Consider the following 21,128-nt stretch of genomic DNA (forward strand, 5'->3'; position numbering starts at 1 on the left):
TAGCAACTTGTTTTCAGAAAAGGTTGTAAAAAGTATCATTTTGCAAAACTCCTCACCGATTTTTATTGTTACTTGACGTAAACAAAACCTTTTACTTTCTCTGACATAGCTGCTGTGAGTGTGACATCTTTGGGAAATCACATATTTCTTTCCAATTCCAGTTCGGCTGGACTTCACTGGGTGAAGTGATACAGTTGAATTCACTGCAGTCTGCAGAGGTAGCAGTATTCTACATTTGAAGCTGTGTGAACCAAAAGCTTCTTTTTGTGTGTGTGGATAGTTTCAGTTTTGCATTCTGCATATATAACCAAAAGGATGTGTTGTAAAATATAACACGGTGTCTTCATGACTAGAGGCAGATCAAAAGATCTGATTCTAAGAGCTGGCTATTTTGAGCTCCTCTGCCAAGCTCCTATTCACACACAGCAACTGGTAGCAACTAAAAATAATCAGCGTCCCTACCGGCTAAGAATCGGTCGTGTTTGGCTGTTGGACAATGAGCACGATTCAATTTGGGATCCCTGCTGGCCGCCTGCCTCCTGCCTACTCACAGGTCTCCTTTGCTGCATGTGGAAGCTACTGAAAAGCCATTAGCAGGCAGGACCCACAGCGGAACCGCACTGCAGCATACCTCGGTGCGCGGGCGGGCGGGCAGCGGAGCTGAGCCTGAGCTCCGCTGCCTCTTCCAGGGACCTCCAGACGGACTAGGAGAGCCTGTCAATCAAGGGCGCTCCCCTAGCAGTGCCGCGCTGCTGCGGGAACCCAGAGAGGCTGGGGCGAACTCCAGCTGCGGCGTGCGGATGAGTCTGAAGCGGTTTGCCTCTGTTCAGTAATGCATCCCGAGGTAAAGTGTTACCTGAGCCGAGACTCTGAATAATGCAGCTCCCGGGGGAGACCGGTGGAGCACAAGAGCATGCTGGAACTCACAGCGGGGCTCCTGCCTGAGAGGGGACATGTCTCACTATCATTTTATCAAGTGCTGTAAGTAACCCCGACGATTGTGCATGCGGCCGTTCGTCTCCTTGAAATATTATGTTTTATGCAGATGCCCAAATTAAGGGAGATCTCCCGGGAAGGCACGTCCAGACGTGTGACATACACGGGTGACTTTGAAGGCTGTTTTATAGGCTGAACAGGCTGCATCTTTTTAAGAATCTGAAATAGTTCCATTTTCATCCAAACGCTGCAGTGCAGAGGTCTTTAAAACTTTATCTTTAAAAAGCTGCATAAGCAACCAATAATAAAGAAAAAGGAACTCATAGAAAGGAACTGCATCAGGACATTTATGGGCATGAGCATATATTAGCCAAGTGCTTACAAATAAGCGTATTCATTTTTCTCTCCGATTTTACTGGTGAGCCCTGCACCGCTGCTTACCGTGGGAGTGTGATGTTCAGGTGACCCTTGACAGTGAACTTTTGTCCTTGCAGTAACTCTGGAGCAGAGGCGCTAGGCTGATGCTCATTTGGGGGAAATAGTCTGTCCCCGGCCTTTCTGGGGGGTTGCCGAGGATTTCAGTGTCTTCCCATTAGTAGGAATTTCTGAGCTGGGTGCACCTGTCTCTCTACCTCCTCTGCATGGCGATGAGGGGTAGGAAGACGTATTTACAGCCAAAAGGCATTGCTAGATGTAGTGTTTCCCCCTGCAGTCAACTTCTGTACATTTATGTCACGATCTTAAAGTGACAGATGGAACTGGAAGCGAAGGGCTTCCCGAGGAGATGGGGAATTTGCTGGCAAGGAACATCACAATGTCACATTGGGCAACAGCTAAAGGGAACCCGCTTTGTGAATGAATCCTGAGTTCCGTCATTAAGGAGAAAGATCGCGCTGCTTGAGAAGGAGAAAACGTGTGCCTTTCTCCTGTCTGGGGTGGAGATGCAGAGAGGAGCCCCATACTAGAGCTACCGAAACAAAAACGCCTCACTCTCCGCAGCACCGGAAGAGGCACGCTTTCAACTCCAAGAGGAACGTATGGACCAGCTCCTAAGTTTGTAAATTAGCTCCTTAATTAAAAAAAAAAAAAAAAAAGAAAAAAAAAAAAAAAAAAAAAGTCAACATATTTTAAAATTTCGGAATAATCCTTTGTTTTGACTTCTTAAATCTCGGGTCCTACCGTTGGTGACAAGGGAGGACTCTCGGCTGGATACGGGGCTGCTGCTCGTGGTCCCCTGTGTCCGGAGCACCCCAGTGGTTTCCTCCCTGCGCTGCGCGGAGGAAATTCCCCGAAACCCTGAGTTCCGTGGTTTGGCTCTTCCACGGAGACCTGAAAATCCCGGGCTCTGGGTCCCGCACGCAACACCAGGCTGCGGACTCCGCCTCCCTTCCCTCTGCCATGCGTGGAATTATCTGGGTGTGCAGTTTCAGAAACTAAAACGGTGCCACCCCGCCGACCTGGGCCCTTGGGATCGTTCTCCTGAGAGATGACATCTGATGCCGTTGAGTTGAACGAATTAGTGCTTTTAATTAGTGACAGTGTGTGTCCCCGAGTGCCTGGGGAAGAAGGAACTCCTGGTGCGGAGCTGCCCGCGAGGCTAGGACGCGCCTGCTTTCTGTCTGGAACTGCTGACCTCCGCTTCCGGAGATCCGGACCAGTGGCGCAGCTGTCCGAGTGGCCCTGCCCTAGGAAGGACGCGTCTTCCACCCGGTCCTGAAGGGTGACTCGAGTAGACAGGAGAGAGGCTTTTGTGGCACAAGAAAGGTTTCCGGAAGAGGGTCACGGGGTGTAGTTTGGAAGTTGCTCCCTTGCCTCAGTTTATCCCGTTGCGATACCTGACCCCGGGCAGCAGCAAGCTGGGGGAATCTGTAGGCCACGTCTGTTGTGCTCTCTGTGCCTCTTCCCCTAAGCCTCTGTGTCCACGTTGACCGGCTCATCCCGTCCTCGGCTTATCCCCTGATATAGCTGTAGTGCAAACCATGGAAACAGATATGAACAAATGAGACTACTGACACATGAGGGGAAATTCCTTAACCCCAACTTAACAAAATCTTCTAGATTCTACAGCCCTGCTTCCTATCATCTATCTTCTATTTTGCTCTTCAAGTTAAGAGAATCCATGTGATATTTAAGCTTGTGTGTCTAATTGGTTTCACTTTACATGACCAGTCTTAAGGAGACTCCTTCTTTCTGGCTGAGTAGTACTCCCAGGCTTTGTACAGATGGGAAGAGGATTTGGGGGATGGAAAAGATGGGAAGGAGAGCTAGGGAAGGGGACGTCAGAAGGATTGAGATGTACGTGCGCGGCATGGATTCCCCATGACGCATGTGTTTATTGTGTATCTCAAACGCATACTAAAAAAGTAAAGTTGAACCCCAAGCACCAAGAGAAACTGTATTTTAAAGTTGGAGTTAGCCTTGTGTGAAGGCAGGGACGTTGCCCATGCTGGTGAGGTGCAGGATGCCTGTCCTGCGCTTCATGGGGACCTTCGGGACTGCGCCTGTCATGTAATCTTGGAGACACTGCCAGATTCGTTTCGGGCTCCCATGAGCCCCGGGGACATTTTTCAACTCCTATTTCTTCATATCAGTTTGTATTGTTTTCAGTGGATTTTTATCCTTTGTGTCAGCAGTTTTATGCCACCTGTCATATAAGGAAATACAAAATTTTCTCTGGACAACTTTGTGCTGAAAATAGTCTTCTCCTTTTAGTCTTTTGCCTTTGCTCTGGGTGTTTGTGGACAACTAACTTTCCACAGTTCTTGTGGGAAACTGTATCTGTTTTCTCGCGTGTTTTGGCTTCCTGGTTGCCGTACGTGGTCTGGTTTCCCAAAGCTTTCTGCCTCTTCGTCTTCCATAACTTACATTTCCAACTCGGTGGAATGGGGGATAGTGGAGATGGGAGGATGGGGCCCCCTGCACCCCTCACCTCCACATTCACCGCAGACCCTACGCAGTCACATTGGCATCTCTTGCTGACCCCTGTCCTCCGCCACCCAGACAGTCTGCTGCTTGGTCAATGTGGCTGTGTGGTGAATTTCATTACCTGATAAGGCAAATCCTCCCTGATGAAAATTCTCACTATTTTCTTAGAAAAGGTCAAATATTTATTTTTCAATATTAAATAATTTCAACTTGTCTTAAAAGAGAAAAAGAAGAAATACCAGTCAGGATTTTATAAAATGAGTTCCGCAGTGTGAATTGCAAAGATAGGGCAGGGTGAGGTCTGTGGATGAGTACTGCCTGAATCTCACTAGATAGATCTGATTCTGCACATATCACAGCCCTGTCAGACAGAGCCTTACCTTTATGTCGGGACATGTATCGTTAAGGACTATTATTATTGTCAACACTATTTTATTAGCTGTTATTGAAATAAATGATGCTCTTAGACCAGTGATAAGTGCAGTGCTGATAAAGGTAACGGTTAAGAAAAAGGCAGAAATTATTAAATATGCTCGTAAAGGCAGCCCTCTAGCTTTCGGTATCTATAGCCATGTCTACATGAATGCCTCCCCTCTCCTGACGTATGTACACACTGCTCCGCCACAAGAATGCGCCCACAGTTCAGCCGTTCACCATACAGAGAAACGTCTGCAAGCCCATGGCCCCTCTCTGAGCCCAAGGTAACTTGTATTAATCTCCTGATGTCTCCATAAACTTAGTATTTAAACATTTATTTACATTAGCTTTTCCTGATGTATAGGTTCTTTTTCCTGATATGTACATTTTTGGTCAGACTCTGCATTTCTTTATATGGAAATAAGCTATACATAAAATCTTCCTTCATCACCAGTTGGGAAGAAGCAGATTTGAAGAATTGATGAACGGATGGCATTTTAATCACTTTTGTCTGTGGTTTAGCCCTCGTGTGTTGGGTTAGTGCAGGAGCTCAGGATGCCACAGGCTGTGTCTGGTGGGTCTAGCCACACACTGTGTGCATTGACAGCACCTTCTCCAAGCCTGTCACTGTATCTGGGGCCTGCCACCCCATGTCCTTACCTGACATCCGCCGTTCTGGTGAGACTCTGTCTCTCTCGGGAGTGCTTGGTGAATGAAAGAGGACCCCATGCTTTCAGCTCCTGGCTGACACTCGGTATCATTTTCAGGACAGGTGACTTCACTGAGCTGGATAGATTCCATTTCTTTCTCTTCATTGATTTGTTAAATCAACACTACTCTGCCGTAAAAAAGGATAAACTTGAGTCATTTGCAGGAAAATGGATTCACCTTGAGGCCATAATGTTAACTAAAATAAATAAGACACACAAGTATGAATATCACATGGCTTCTCTTATAGGATAAGCCCAAAGTATAAATGAATTGAAGAGCAAAATAAAAGATAGATACCAGGAAACAGGAAGATAGATCTTTTGCAAAAGGGAAGGAGAGTGTCTTGATTGCTTCTTCACTGCTGGGACAAAATACCTAACACCAAAACTTAAAAGGGGAAAAGTTTATTTTAGCTCACAATTCGTGGAGGATTTAGACCATAGTTGGCTGGCTCCAAGGCAGGGCAGCCTGGCGAGGGGCATCACAGAGGAGAAACAGTCCTTGGCAGGTTAAGCAGGAGGCAACCAAGCAACGTGGAGCCTCCCTTTTCCTTTCATCCCATCCAGGCTGTAAGGCTATTGGATACTGCTACCCACACCCAGGGTGGGCCTTCCCATAATCCACACCCAGAACTATGCTAAACCGATCTGTGGACTAATTTAGTTATCACACATCTTCAACCCATATTCACGCACCCTAGATCCAGCCGCTTCTGAAAAGCTCCACCTATGAGCTCATGACGCTATGGGCAGGACATCTAGACACAGCCATCACAGGGCCCAAGAGATGGAGGGAGACAGGGAGGGTATGAGGTTGTAAAAAGAATTAAGATGTATTATGTATATGTAGGAACTCCTCACAGTGAATGGAATCTTCATGTACAGCAAATATGCACTAATAAAAAAAGGAAATCTTATTGAACTGTTGTTTTCCAGCCTTTGTCTAAGCTGAGGATACACATCAAATAAGTCAACTAATGTCCTCTCTCTGTTGAAATTCCTTGCCAGTGAGATGAGTAAGCAAGCAGAAAATAACAATAGCAGCAGCAAGAACAATAATAATAATATTTTGTAGCAGCAGCTGATGTGAAGAAAATAAAGGAGTGTTTGAAAGTGCTAAGTGCATGACCTGAGAGTAGGACAAGGGTAAAAAATGATTTAAAATATCTTTGAAGAAGTGATTTCCAAGTGATTGCATAAAGCTAAGGGAGTCCATATGAAGGTCTGTGGGAACAGCAAGTACCAAGGTCCTGGGACAGGAGGAAGCACATTTCATTCATTAAGCCAGACACTTTAGGCTCCTGAAATTAACTTTTTTTATCATGTTTTTCCCCAAATAATAGCTTAATGATACTTTTTATTTCAATGTTCTCATGTGTTTAGGCTGATACCCCATAGTGACATTTGCTTCTACTTCCAAATTTCTTCACAAAGTTACCTTCTCACTCTGGTTACTATATTCTATTTAACTCCATGTCATTACTGTACAAAATGCTAAACTCTTTTCGTTCCTCTTATCTCAAGTCATTTGTATGATATTGGACTCAGGGTTTGTAATGGGATCGATTTAATACAGGATACATAACTTACAGGATCATTTTTATAATAGTCACCCAAAATGTCAAATGCAGAGGAGTGTAAGAGCTCTGTCCACGCACTAGATTCCTGGAAGGATCCATCTGAAGTTCTGGATCCCACGCCAATGTCCTGCACAAATCCAGCTGAAGGCCTGGAGCCCAAGGCAATGTCTCCTGCTTGTCTGAATGGAGGGTCTGCACCAGGAAGGCCTAACGGCCAGTGGTGGAAGCCAGAAAGTCTGTGCTGAGGAGATGAAGGATCTGTGCCACCAGGCTGAGAGATCTGCACTGGAGCCAGGAAGTGAGCCTTAAAGTGAAGACCAGAGCTCCCCTGACAAGAACAGCATCCATTCCTAGCAACAGTGAGGACCCCAGCTCCTTGACAGTGACAACAGCTGAGTTCCTATCAGGAAAACCAGCCACGGCAAGCTTCTCCAGGAAAATCATTGACCCTCCCTTCGTGCCACTGGTAACAATTCTCAGGTGGGCCTTCCACGCCCAGAGCCACTGACTCAGTTCAGCCAGGCATGCCGTGTCGACCGTTAGTCCGCTGCACACGGTTTCCTTCCATGACTGTTCTGACTCCGTCTCCCTGCCTCCTGGTCATAGTGGACCCTTTTGCTCCTGCTCAGTCTTCCACACACACTACTTGTTTTCAGATTTCTCCTTCCCTCGTGCCCGACCCTACGCTGGGCATGGAGTTTGTGTAAGTGAGCAGACTGCTTCTGCACCGGGCTTTCGCAGTCTAGATGGAGGCGGCCAGGGAATGAGCAGATTCCAAGTCTGTAAGACGGACGTGATGCGGTCAGAGTAGGGCTGCAGCTCGGTCATTCTGATGGCCATGGAGAGTAAGGGCTGAGGAAAGACTGAGACAGGAGGCAGCCAGGAGACCATCCAGATGACAGCCGAGGTCAGGAGGGCAGCAGCGGCTGAAGTTGCATGCATGTCCGGTGAGAGGTTTCTCAGATACGCGATTCAGAGTTGATCATCAGTGCAGCATTCTGTGTGTTGCTTTGCTCTTTCCTTCCATGAGGGAAGGGGTCCTACTGAGGGTGGCTGTGTCACCTCCAACATCTTTGCGTGTGGATTCCCAAACAACGTCCCTGCTGTGCTTTCTGTCAGGACCTCCAGATGCAAAGTGCCAAACTCCCATGTGAAATGTCCACGCTGCCTCTGTGCTGCTGGGACAGGTGTCCCCTGGAACAGATGTGGGAGGTGCAGGAAGGTGGATTTAGTCTAAGGATGTAGATAGAGGAAGAAGTTCCCACAAGATCAGAGGGGCTGAGCTGTGGAAAGACAGGGAGGAAAAATGGTCCAGGGGAGAAGAGAGAAGAGGAAAGGTCTCCATCAGGAACAGGAGAGAAGCAGCTTCTTTGAGAGCATGGGACAGCTGCGCAGTGAGGCTGGGAAATGACCAGACTGCAGGACAAGCAGAAAAGTATCCACTGCAGTCATGGACAAGGGGTTGGGGCGTGACGTGGACACCTGGTGAGCACAGGGACTCAGAGTGGAGGGCAAAGGACACATGAAGCCGGGGCTGCTAAGAGGAGAGACAGGCAGGGCGTCAGGAGTAGATTGCCAAGAAGGTTCATTTGCTTTAGGACAGGAAATCTTTATATTTTTAATTCACCGAATTAACTTTGATCACAGTTTCTGATAAATGCATCTTCAACTTATCTTTCAAGACTGAAGCCCGCCTTTCCTTCCACGTGTGTGTGAAAGCCCTCCACAGTTCATCCAGTCCTGAATGAGGGAGAAAAGAAAATCGTGGAGGCCCCATGTTGGGACCACATGTTTTTAATCTTTTGGCATCTTCCAGTGCTTACAAAATTAAAATAATGACACAACCACAGCAACCACCACAAAAGCCACAATAACAACGCAGGGTTGGGTGAGCCTTAACATAAAGGAATTTTGTCACTAAACATCATAAAGAAATTAATGCTAGAATAAAACACAAGATATCAGGTTTCAAGTGATTGTTAGCCAGGTGTGGTGGCCAATACCCATAATCTCAATGCTCTGGGAGGATGAGGCAGGAGGAGCACCAGTTGAGTCTAGCATGGGCAACCTCGTGATTTCTGAGACTTTGTCTCAAAAAGATAAAAGGGATTCAGATGTAGCTCAATTTGAAGGTCCTGAGTTCAATCCCCAGTACTGTGTGACTCTGTGTGTGTGTGTGTGTGTGTGTGTGTGTGTGTGTGTGTGTGTGTGGTGATTGTCATGCAAGAGTAATTTTTCATGTGTTATTTGGAACATGTCTGTTCTGAACCACAGATTCACTGTGCTTTGCTTTCTAAAGCCATGCCTCCTGGAACTCTGGAGTCCATTTAAATGGTTCCTAAACTATCAAGTTTTAAACTGACTTAGGTATTCAGTGCACTGTGTAGAGGTCGCTGTGGAAGTCCAAGTAATATGTCATCTCCACAGATAGCTGTGGTTGGAAAAGCTAATTAGAAGCCGCTCCATCTTTAAAAACAAGATAATAAAATGCGAAAGGAAAACTGTGGTAACTGGGCATGAGCCAACGGTGCATACTAAGCTCAGCCTTCAACTTTGTTTAGTTTGACTTTAAAGGTCTTTTGCTAAGAGGACAGGGTTGAGAGAAGGATAACTAAAGGTACAAAGCTTTAGGGTCTTCTGAATGAGGAAAGACTAGGGCACTTGAATTATTTATTATCTAGAAATGAGGACTGACAGGAGGGACAGTTACTAATTAATGGACGGATTGCTGGAATCAATCGGCCCTTCTTCCTCATTAAGGCTTTCAGCAGAAGGAGAGGCAGAAGTGTGCTGAACTGAACTGAATGCAGATATGGAATTGATGACAGGTGTGCCTTGTGGTGCTCATGTTTTGAGAATATAGCAGGTGTGGCTGTGGGTGGAGCGTCACCGAGGGAAGAAAGGCAGGCAAAGGCTGAGTTGTGTCCTGAGTCTCCAGCTCATCCTTCTCTCTGGGCGTTGCGTATTAGGTTCAGCTGTGGAGGATGGAGACAGACCTTTCCACAGACACTCATGAGCTGATCCTGTGGCTCCACAAAGTGCTTCACTCTGCCGCCCTTCAGAGATTGTGAAGGTTTATAACTACATTCCACCCCTCAAGGCCTTATGTGCTCATAGGTCTCTTGCTAAGGAGTGGCTGGATCATGGGTATGTGATACTGGATCGTGAGTATGAGATACTGGATTGTGGGAGTGTGGCACTGGGTTAATCCCCTGATGAGTTTATAGCCGGGTGTAATGTTGGGCGCCAAAGCCTACTGAGAAGAGGAGAATCATTGTGAGCATGGCCTGGACTGTATATATGCCTCCTCCTCCCATGAGCACTTCCTTCTTCCTGCCTGCCCTGCCTTGGACTGTTTCTTGTCTGCCTTGCTACCCTGCCTTGAAGCCAGACAGTGCACTGAAATCTCTACAAACTTTGATCCAAAATAAATTCCTTTTAAGTTGTGGGTATTGGGTATTATGTCATAGCAATGAGAACCTGACTAAAATAGGATTCCTCAGCACCTTAACCTTCCTTTTCACCTTACCAGTAATCTATGAATTAGCTCACTTGGAGTGTGCAAGCAAAACATTTCAAACTATACCCAGTTTAATCTATTTTCTGTATTCAAGAAACTATTGTAGCTCACTGCTGTGTTTCTTTAATTTTAAACAATCAGGGTCATTGAGGCTAGAGCTAATGTGCCTGGTTTTGAAAAGGGAACTACCACTGCTAAAAGCAGAATGCTATAAGCAGAAGGGTGTCTTATTTGCACACCCTATCAATGTACTAGAGTGAAATGAAAATAATAGTAGCAGCATGATATTTCATGACAAATGTTGGGGTAAGATCGGGACTGTAATCCACGAGTGATTCCAGGATAAACCCTGGGGCTGTGGGCGTGGCAGGCTGAGTGTAAAGGGAAATACAGAACCTCTGAGGTGTGGCTCTCTGTTCTCTACTGGTGTCAGCAGATTCTGAATGCGGCCAGTGGGGCAAAAGAACCAGCTGAGCTCTGCTGTCATTCCTCTAGGGCCAGGGGCCAATCCCAGGCTGTCCCAGCAACCTTCCGGTCCTCTTTCACCTTGCTGTAACACTTGCTCTTCAGAGACTCAGCCTTTGGTTTCCTACTTTGAACAGTGAGACTAAGGGTGTCACTGTGGAAGTTTTCTATTCATAATATTCCATTCATAATTTTCCATCCTTCCTCGCCATTTTCCTCTGCCACAGTCATCTGTCTGGCACTGACTGGGCCACTGCTGAGTCCTCGGTCAGTGAGGGCATTGTCCTGGGTCCTGTGAACACAGATGTGAAGCCAGAACCCTGCAAACTGCAGTTTAGTGACAAAGGAGAAAGCTCTTGGGACCATGTGACGTGCAACACATACTGAGAGGGAAAGGGCTCACCTAGCTCTTCTCCACATTAACAGACCCTGCCAGCCCTGACATCTTATTTATCTGACTCTTCTGGTTTATACCAAGTGACAGAGCCTGACGTTGCATCCTTTCAAAAACAATTTAAGGGCTGGGGATTTAGCTCAGCGGTTCAGGGGCCTGCTTCACAAGCGCAAGGACCCGAGTTCGATCCCCGGTACCAAAAAAAAAAAAAAAAAAACCACAAAACTAAATAAAAACAATTTATTTTATTTATAAGCCATAACCAAAAAGCACCCCTAGATGTGTCACGTACCTGTACCGACTGCTCACTGTGAGCATAATCCTTATGTGTCACAAACATGTGCTAATAAAACAATGTGCACGTTAGCGGATCATGCCTCTGTGTTTTGTGAATCTAGTTCAACATTTTGTCTTACAGCAGCTTAAAAGTCTAGTTCTAAACTGAGCTGTCTCCCATTATTGCTGTGTGTGTTGTGTGACGTCAGGTTTACTGAGGTGTGATTTACACGCAGCACTTTTTCCTAAGTGTACAGATTGGTACATGTTAACAAATGCATATCAACTTGTGAGTGTTTTACGCTCAAGATAGGAAGCGCTTTTCTCACTCCAGAGTTTCCTTGTGGCTTGTGGAGTCACTCTTCTCCACAATCCCCAGCCTCTGTCAGCCTCAGGTCTGATTTCCGTCTTGGAATCTTGTCACTTTCCAGATGCTTGTGTCAGTGTGGTCATAGAAGCTGTGATCTTTTGAGGGTGGCTCCTTACTCAGCATCCTGCCCTTGGGATCCATCCAAGTTGTTCTGTGTACCAGTGGTTCATTCCCCTGTATTCCATGGCCTGGGTGTACGATGGTGGATTGAGCTATTCACCTACTGAGAGACATTTTGATTGTTTCCAGGTTTTGTGTATTGCAAATTAAGTTTTTATGAGCAATCTTGTGATAGTGAGCCTTGATTGTCAACTTGATGCCTAAGATTTACTAAAGCTCCCTTCTGGGTGTGTCTTGGAGTCTCGTGGAACTGTGACTTGGCCCCTTTCTTTCTGGCTCCTCTTTTCTCTCTGTTTCCCAGTGCCATGAGGTGAGGATCTTTCCTGCACCGGGCCCTTCTGCCACACACTTTCTGCCTCAGCGCCAGCCAGGCATGGACCAAAGCCTCTGAAACCATGAGCCAAAATAAACCTTTCTTCTCTAAATTAACCTGGTCAGACACTCAGTCACCATGAAAATCTTACTGGTACAAATCTGTACTGGTTTTCGTGTGCAGCCATGTTTTCATTTCTCTCTGATAAGTGACCGGCAATATAATTTGGGGGGTCATACGGTTAAATGTGTTAAGTTATTTAAAGAAACTGGCCGTCACCCTAGAATACAATGCTTCCCAAATCCCCATACATCCACACATGTTGACCTCTGGAGGATCCAGCTAGCAAGCAGAAGCTGCGGAAATAGGGCACTGCAGCCCCTGTGATTTAGTTAGGAAGCCTTGGGGGTGGGAGATATCAAAGGACTAATCCGTTTTTCTTAAAATCTCAGTGAGATGGTTTCAGCAGAGAAGAAATTTGCTGGCCCTGTCTTCATGCTGGGTCCCCTGTGTCTCAGGTCCAGGGTTCACATCCGTGCAAGGTTCCTCTTACTCCACTCTCTCAGTTTTGTGTCTTCCACCCTTAGCCTGAGCGCAGTTCCTCAGCTCATTCTGCCAGAGGAACAGGATTCCTGTCTCCGTGCTGTGTGGCCCCAGTGTCATGCGGGACACCCTCCAGCTTCTGACTCAGGCTCCTGCACCTTTCCACCTATGCTCTGTCCAGCCTCCTGGTGCCCGATGCTTGGAGCCAGTGTCTGTCAGCCCACCAACCCGTCCACCCATCTATTAATGTACAAATCACCTACCTAGACTACGGTAATCACACGATGAAACAATAAAACCTACCCCTCTTTACTTATATCAGCACCTGGAAGGATTACCTTTTAAAATAACTAGTAAATACGGTGCTTTTCAATGGCAATCCCACAATCTGGGTGCATTCAAGCTATTTCATAAACAGGAATTCTTAAGGGATTTAATTGACTATTTGCAAGCAACGGTCTCTAAAACCCATCACCTATAACAGATTTTTCCACTTTTTATTACCTTTTTAAATTCCACCTTCAACTATGAATTTGAGTATCAATGAAGATTTAGGAGTATGTCATAATTGGTTTCTGGTAGTGCCTATTATCAGCATAGAAATCTGAGTGTAACTGTCACACATGTGAATATGGCAAAGATTCGAGTTTAAAAATCTGGAATTCAGGTCTGCAAAAGCACAGTACTGTTAAGTTTTTCCGTTTGTAATTTTTTGATGGAGTCAACACTAGCAGTTTAGACTACAAATAGGTAATACTAGTGACACTCATTTTCTACCAGTTTTATGAAAATGTAGATGTTACTACTTGGTTTGTTCTACGTTTTCAGGTACTTTTGTCCCTGACCCTGAATGCCCCAAAATGGATGGCAGGGCACTTGGTGGGGACAGAAGGGGGTGCTGTGGCTGTCTGGGTTTTCTGTGTTTCCTGCCTACTGGTCATGGCTTCCTTTGTGCAAGGTCTAGGGTGGGTCTAAGCTCTTAGGCAAAGAAAGACAGATCAGATGATAAACTGGCTGGATGTGAAACCCAAACTTGCATTAATAAAATCTGACACAATAATGACATTCACAATGGTATTAGGTAAGTGAAAATGAGTCATCAGTAGTAATCAGTTCACATAAATGACTGCCACTAATATTCTTTGACAGTCTTATTTAAAAGGTCTTTTCTATCTCTTTCCAATATTTACATAATTTTCAGGGTTAACAACCATCCCTTAAGGTTGGAGGTTTCGATGTGTGCGTCTCAAAGGTCCCTGGTGTGTTTCTCCGTATGCAGGATGTCAAAATCCCCCACCTCCTGTGGCAGAGCCTCCTCCACCCATCTCCTCACACCTCCCACAGATAAGGGGTGGGTCTCTTCTCTCAAGAGACTCCTGCTGAAGCGGCCTCCCACTGTGACCCTGTGAAACAGGCTGTGTTGCCAAGGACACAACAGATCACACAGGACACACAGAGGACAGCGGAACAGGAGGTGCTGAGTGTCGGGAAGGAATCACGGGGCCCAAAGTAGCAGGGCGGCCCCCAGAATCACCCCATCTTTTCTGCCACCCAGGAGTAGTATGGCACGCCTCTGTTATGGAGATGGTCTACGACTAGCACAATCTGTCACAAACAATGCTGATACTTAGAAGTAAATGTACTCCTTTAAAACCGTGTGTTCCATTATTTCATTTTCATGGTTTCATTTTTAATATTTTATGATGACACATTTCCAGTACAGAATGACCACAGTCGTCACGAGAAGCTGGTGCATGTATGTAACACATCTTAATTCTTTGTGTGGAGTTTTCATAGTTTTAGAATACGTAAGAACTGATGTGATGAGACCTCTTGGGTGTATACAGAAATTCAGGAGAAAAAGTACACACAGCATCCTTTGGAGCTGGAAACACAGTACTGTCTTTTTTTCCCTAACTTTATTTTATTTATTTATTTATTTATTTTGCAGTAGTAGTGATTGAACCTAAGACCCTTTCACTGAGCTGCATTCCCTGCCTTTCAGAATTTCTAATTTGAGATGGGGACTGGCTAAGTCACTGAGTGGCCCAAACTGGGTTTGAAATGGTGCTTCTCTTGCCTCAGCCTCTCAAAGCTCTGGGGTGACAGGTGTTTGCAGCCACACCTGGTGGCGACTGCTTATAATATGTTTCAGTGGGTGAAGAAGTCAGTGGATGGATGGATGGATGGATGAATTAGCCCCTTTAAATCCGCCAGCCAGGGAGGTGATGAAATCCTTCTTAAGATTTTAGTTGCAACCATGAGATTGTAGTTACACGAACACACACGTTTGGATTAAAACAGAACAACTGTTGGAATTGGGGATGGCGAGATGTGCCCTTTGGTCTAGGATGGGCGTGGGGTTCCAGGGCTGAGGCCCGGCTGCGCCACTAGGCAGGAGTGGAAGGCGATGCTGACCTCTTCAGCACCAGGTGGGCACCAGGGAGGTCGGCTGTGCCGAACCCTGCATGGAGGGAGCAGTGAGCAGGGTCCCCTCGGAGCAGAGCCGCAGGTGCTGCCTGAGGGTGCCGCGTGGGGCTGTGGGCCCAAAGCAGACGACTCACGTTGGGGTGATCCAGGTCAGGGTCTCCGCGTCTGAAAAGGTTTAAATTCCAAAGCTTCGTCCTCTCTGTTGGGACAGACAGGGCCGCAACCGGAGTCTGCAAGTCCTGAAGACAACGGAGGTAGGAGCGGAAGTTCATGCAGCGGGTAGCTCCCTGGTGTTGCCTGCCTGCTGTCTGTGAGCTGATGTGGGACAGAGACCAGAAGCTCTTCAGGCGAGGAAGGATCTGAAACCACACAGCTGCCACCGAAGGAAGGTGCTGCTCTGCCGGGCCTGGGCACAGCTGGGCTGACTCTGGGGCTCTGTGTCGCGGAATCACCACAGACAAGAGAGCGCTCACGGCAGGGTCCCCTCCGCCAGCCACAGGCTCCGATCTCGGTGCACTGGGCCAAGGACCACAAACATCGCCTCAGGGCGATGCCCTGCAGATTTAGCATTGGCCAGAAAAGAAGCTGCAGGCATTGGCGACTCTAAATCTATATCCACTGAGAGTTGTTTATCATCATCCGGCAACGTATTATTACAGAAATGCTGTAAGGGAAATATTAAATATAAAGGCAAGCATAAAAGATTGATGTGAAAAAAACATAAATTATGTAATAATTTTATTTCAGGTGTATTTGTTTTATTTCTATTTTAATTTATAGAAAAAGCATTTGTCACGCTTGTTCCCCTAGCAAAGCATCCTTCAACAATTGGGTGGAAACCCAAGGAATGGCCTCTAGGTACACACATTTAAATTTGTAAAGGTAGCTGCAAAGCGTGACATGAAAAAGAGTGCTGAAATACTTGCAGTTTATTTCTCCAGTTTTGAGAGGAGCGTTTCAGAGCAGGATCATAAACCCTTAGGCAACTGGAGACCCGACTGCCTCAGCCTAGCCCCGAGGCAAATTCCTTCCTCTGTCTTTGCTCTGTGAAGAGGGCTGACCCCTGCAGCTTGGTTTCTAGGCCATTAAAATCTGGCACACTGCAGATGTGGGTGTAGAGGAGGGTCTTTCAGGCTTGGGCTTGGGTGGGCGTGGGACTTGCTTGCACTCTTGTTTCAGGTCCTCTTCATCGTTCCTTTGTTTCCTTGGCGCTGCATTTACAGTAAAAAAGAAAGCTCTGGGCAGTTTGTTGTAACAAAGGACTCCTGGATACAAGTCCTCCTGGAGTAATTGTTGGGTGCCAGGCGGTCAAATACCAGTGTGTGTGTGTGTGTGTGTGTGTGTGTGTGTGCACGCGCAACTCCTGTGTGCTGAGTTCCTTCCTAGACAGCTGTCTTATGCTCTCAGAACTTAGAGCAAACAGTTTACCAGGTGAGATCAACGGTATTTGCTGCTATATTTTTCCTGAAATATTGAAGCCAAAATATAAAATTCCCTGAGATGGTCCCTCTTATGTCTATTTTCCCATTTTTTTGTTGTTGTGTTAAAAATATAACATAAATTTTAACCTCTCCACCATTTTTGCTAATTCGTTTCTATTAGCATGTTTGCAGGATATGATGTTTACATCCCTTGTGTGGCGCTGGTGCATGGGCAGAACACATCTTCCCTCCGTTTCACGCCCTTTCCTTCCCCTTCCTCCCCCACCCCACCCTAATGTTTGGCAGACAGCTCAGGAGTATTACGTATACTCACGTTTCCGTGTGTGCGACGGATCTACCCAGTGTTTTCCTCTTGCAAATCTGAAGCTCAGTATCCAGGCAGCACAGTCCCATTTCCCCTCAGTCCACGGAAGCTGCTTCCTAAGAGGTGGCCGAGTGAGAAGGGGAATTCTGCTGCACCTTTCTTTTGTGATAGGTGTGTTTCCCGTAACACATCTCCACTGTTCATCTACGCGGCTGTGTGACAGCATTTCCTCCCTTTATGATGCTCCATCGTATTAATATTTAGTTGTAGGCGTCTGAGCTGTACCCACCTCTGTGAAGAGGTCTGCTAAGAACGTGTTTGTGTAAACAGCTCTTTGGAAACCGACTTACCTTCCTGTCAAAATACCCGGAAGCATCACGACAGGATCAGATCATTTTTCTCTTTTTAATTTTTTAAGGAGCCTTCATCCTAATATTTTGCAATCTCATGAACAGGACAGGGTGATTCCAGTCTCTCCACACACTCATCAACACTTCTTATTATCTGTTTCTTTGAAAGCAGAAATTAAGGGCAGGATATGTGGTTCTACTGTGTTTCTGTTTTGACTTGAGTTTCTTGTATGATTTTTGATGATGAACATCTTTATACTCGGTGGCCATTTGTACAGCATCTTTGGAGAAATGTCTATGAATTTCTTCACCCATTTTTAACCAGGCTATTTGATTTTGCTGTTGATTCAAAGTACATTATGTGTCTTCATAATGACTTCTCCTGAGAGATATGACTTGCCAATCTTTTCTCCCATTCTATAGTTTGATTGCCTTTTCACTCAGTTAATTGTTATCTTCTGAGGCTCAAAGGTTTTTAAATCCGATGAAGTCCTAGTTATCTTTTTCAGTTGTTGCTCGCTGTGCTTTTAGAGTCATATCTGAGGAATCACTGCCAAGCCCAGTGTCATGAAATTTTTCCTTCTCTTCCTTCAAGGCATTTCATAGTCTCGGGTCTTTGGTGTAGCTCTATTTAATCAAGATAGAGTTAATTATAGTATGTGATATAAAGTACAAGATCTGCATCATTCCTTTGCATATCTCATCATCTCTTGTGCTTTTGTTATTTGCTATGGTTGAAATCTCTCATCATTCGGTATGTTCGATTTGTACAGTTTACCATTCCGAGAAAAAATCATTCCTTGGGTGAAAAGTATGAGCATTAATAGGAATTGGGAGAGGACTTATGTGCCTCAGTGTTTATCATCTTGCATGTCTTAGATCGTGCCCGTTGGAAGGAAGTCTGAGAGAGCGTTCAGGTGCACTTACGGGAGGGACCCATGTTGGAGGAAGGGGTGAGAGGCACAGACACAGAGGGCAGGGGTGTGAGGCCTCTGGGCAGGTCCCTAGCCCTCCCGTTCTTCCCACTGTGTTTTGAATCGCTGTGCGGTGCTCTCTATTGTGGCAAGGGGACGTGAGTCTGTAGCCCGTGTAAGTCTTTCAGTGGCCATGGTATGAGCCTGGGGTGAGCCCTTCACATCCCTGCACCCCTCGGACCTGACATCCATAAGCACAGGGCATCGGGCAGAGCACAACAGCTGCTACACAGCAAACAGAGCATCGGAGTTCCAGAGAAGCCCCCCAGATTGTCTCTGCAAGCTGTCGTAGTGGAAATAGCTTCCATCCTCCTAATTCCCCATGCACACATATTCCTGTTTAAAAGTTATAAAATGTATTTTTTTTCTTTCACAGGGAAATTGTAATTTATTTATTTAATTATGGTGATTCATTTTTCTCTTGGAAAAATGGACCAATGAGCTACGTATTTCTGATCATCCCAGGAGCATGTTAAAACTTGTACCATAATTCATTTCTCTCTCGGCTTTTTAAGGTCCATTCATGAAAGAGAAAAACATATACACCAAGATCCAGTTCAGAAATCTGACAAAGAACTGGCCACACCTGTGTCCTTGCCTTGTCTCCCAGTGTTAGTCCTTGGACATCGCTGGCTCGTGCCAAACCGTCCATGGACAGTGTCTGAGGGGGTCGCTGCTACACCTACCCCAGGGAGAGTACGGCTCCTGCTTTCAGCTGAGGATGGCAAGGCCTCAGGAGCCAAAGCATCCTGAGTGGCTGGGGTGAGCCATGCAGATTCATCTAAAAAACGTTGCTATGAAATGTACAGTGGGCCCTCGGGTTATGACTTGACTGACATGCGGACAACTTGGGTTACAACCTGAGTGCCGGCCACTTGTGCTTCGTATGGTCTCAGATACAGACTTAACCCTCCCAGAGTTCTGGAAGGAGCAGGACAGCGTCCTCCCCTGTGCGGGGCTGACTGGGAAATCCTGGGCGATCGATGTCTAAGGACGCTGTGATCAGCCTGTGTGCAGGAGAGAGACTGAAGGCTGTGGAGAGGAGCCTGAGCCTGCACTGACCGACGTGAATCCACTTTTGTGATTTGAAAACGCGGCCAAACTGCTTTCCTGAGTGGCTGTGATATTTTCCATTCCACCTGTGTGATCAAAGTAGGAGAAATTCAGCTTCTGTCTCTCTCTGCCATCCTTGGGTATGGTGCTGTCCTTCCAGCACGTGCACCGTGAGATGTCACCACGGTGACACTCCATGCTTCCTTCCTGGCCGATAACACTGAGCATCTTTTCATGATTATTTGTCATCCCTGCATCTTAGTGTGATCCCACGTGTTTTTACATTGTCCCATTGGGCCTGCATTTTTGTACTGTTGAGTTTTGAGTCTTGACACATTTTAGACATGGTTCTCTCATTACATGTGTAGGTAGCAAGCAGTTTTCCCAGTCTGTATCCTTCATTTTCACCCACTTTGTGCTGTCTATGATATAGCAAAAGGCTTTATCTTTCATTGATAGTGCTTTTGTGTGAAGCCTATATCTCCGAGATATTTTCTGCTATCTTCTAGAAGTGTTACAGCTCCACACTTGGAGCTTAAATCTGTGACATTTGCATTTAATTTTTTGTGAAACATGGGATTTGTATGAAGGTGCATTTACTTCCTTCCTTGCTTTCTCACAATGATATCGTTGCTTGAGTGTCACTGATTGCAAAGAACTTCCTCCCTGAGTGACTTTGCTTTTATAGCTTTGTCACAAAGCCGATGGCTGTGCTTGTGTTGGATTTGTGTCTATCTCGTTCCATCGATCTGTTTCTATTCCCTTACCAATGCCACGAAAAGAAAATAATGAATCGAGAAGGTGCCTAAGTTGCCTTACTTTCTCCAAAAATAAGGGAAGTGATTGTGCAGAGTTTCTTTGAGATACAGCCAAACTTTGTCCTTACATGTTAGCTCATTTTGCATATAGTTTCATCTGCAACACATATCAAGTACTATCCAGAGCACATATCTGGGTGGTGAGAAGGACGCAGCTTCAATTTTGCTAGTTATCTCTAGCTTGCTTTTCAATCGTGATGACACTTATCAACCCTGTCAAGCAATGGTATTTTTAATTTATGCTCCATTTTCCAGTATGTCAGCAGAATGGAATACCTTTTGTTGGGTCTGGAGATATAGTTTCCCTCTGTTTGTATAGTCTTGAATTCAGCAGACTCCTGGATTATCAGCCCTAAGAGCCCGTTCCTAATGGGTACTGGTTTTTCTACTTAGATAGCAGTATTTACAGTGATGGCTGAAAACACACATCTTCTTCCCGCCACATTTTCTGTCCCTGACTTCTTTTCCTTTATATATATTTTTCGAGTCTAAGAGCTTTACTTTGAGTTAGAATAGAAGCAGTGGCAGACAGCTTTCTTTTCCTGAATTTACAGAATGTGGAGCAGGCATTTATATATATTAACGATGGGCATCTTTGGGTCCCTCCAATAAGCAGGCTGTTGTGTATCCGTCCGGGCCTCTTGTGTGTCTGCTTTCTGAGAACACCAGCCCGTGTCCTCCTTGCTTGTGATGCCCTCCTTTGGTTTCTGCTTCAAAAGTTGAAGTAATTACCATCTCTTTTTTCATTTTTTGAGGGAACTGGGTAAAAATGCAGCTTATCCATTCATTAAGTACTGGTGAGATAATTTAAGCTGTTTTTCTTGTTTTTGTTTGCTTGCTGCTGACTTTTGTTTTCGATGTTAAGTTTTTTACTATTTTAATTAGTAGAACAATGATCAATATTTTTGTTTTCTGTGTTCTTTGGGGGCACTTACTGAAAGTTATATAGATATTATCCATTTCTTGTGCCTTTCATCTTTGCCCTTCCTGATTTTATTTCTATTTGTCTGCACCCTCTTTTATAATTTTCTTCTTTTTTCTTTGAGCTTCTTATATTTTTCTTTTCTAATGTTATGAGTAAGATATTTTGCATACTGATTTTTTAAAGTTTGGCTTTTCAGGGTAGGATTTTTCGATATAGTTCAGGTTGGCCATGAACTCACTGTGTAGCCCAGGCTGCCCTCAAAC

At 45.6% G+C, this 21,128-nt stretch overlaps 1 protein-coding gene across 1 annotated transcript in view; it reads left to right on the plus strand.

Annotated features, from left to right (window-relative positions):
• Positions 1-503: 503 nt before the first annotated feature.
• The window catches only part of Myo16 (myosin XVI), a 378,094-nt gene continuing 357,469 nt past the window's right edge, over positions 504-21,128 (plus strand). The window contains exon 1 of the mRNA XM_010619995.3: positions 504-981. Within this exon, the coding sequence (XP_010618297.1) occupies positions 954-981 (28 nt within the window). The 5' untranslated portion in view covers positions 504-953. The remainder of the gene's footprint in view (positions 982-21,128) is intronic.

Source organism: Fukomys damarensis, unplaced genomic scaffold, assembly GCF_012274545.1.
Source record: "Fukomys damarensis isolate Sample0158 unplaced genomic scaffold, DMR_v1.0_HiC HiC_scaffold_6, whole genome shotgun sequence".
NCBI classification, from domain to species: Eukaryota; Metazoa; Chordata; class Mammalia; order Rodentia; family Bathyergidae; genus Fukomys; species Fukomys damarensis.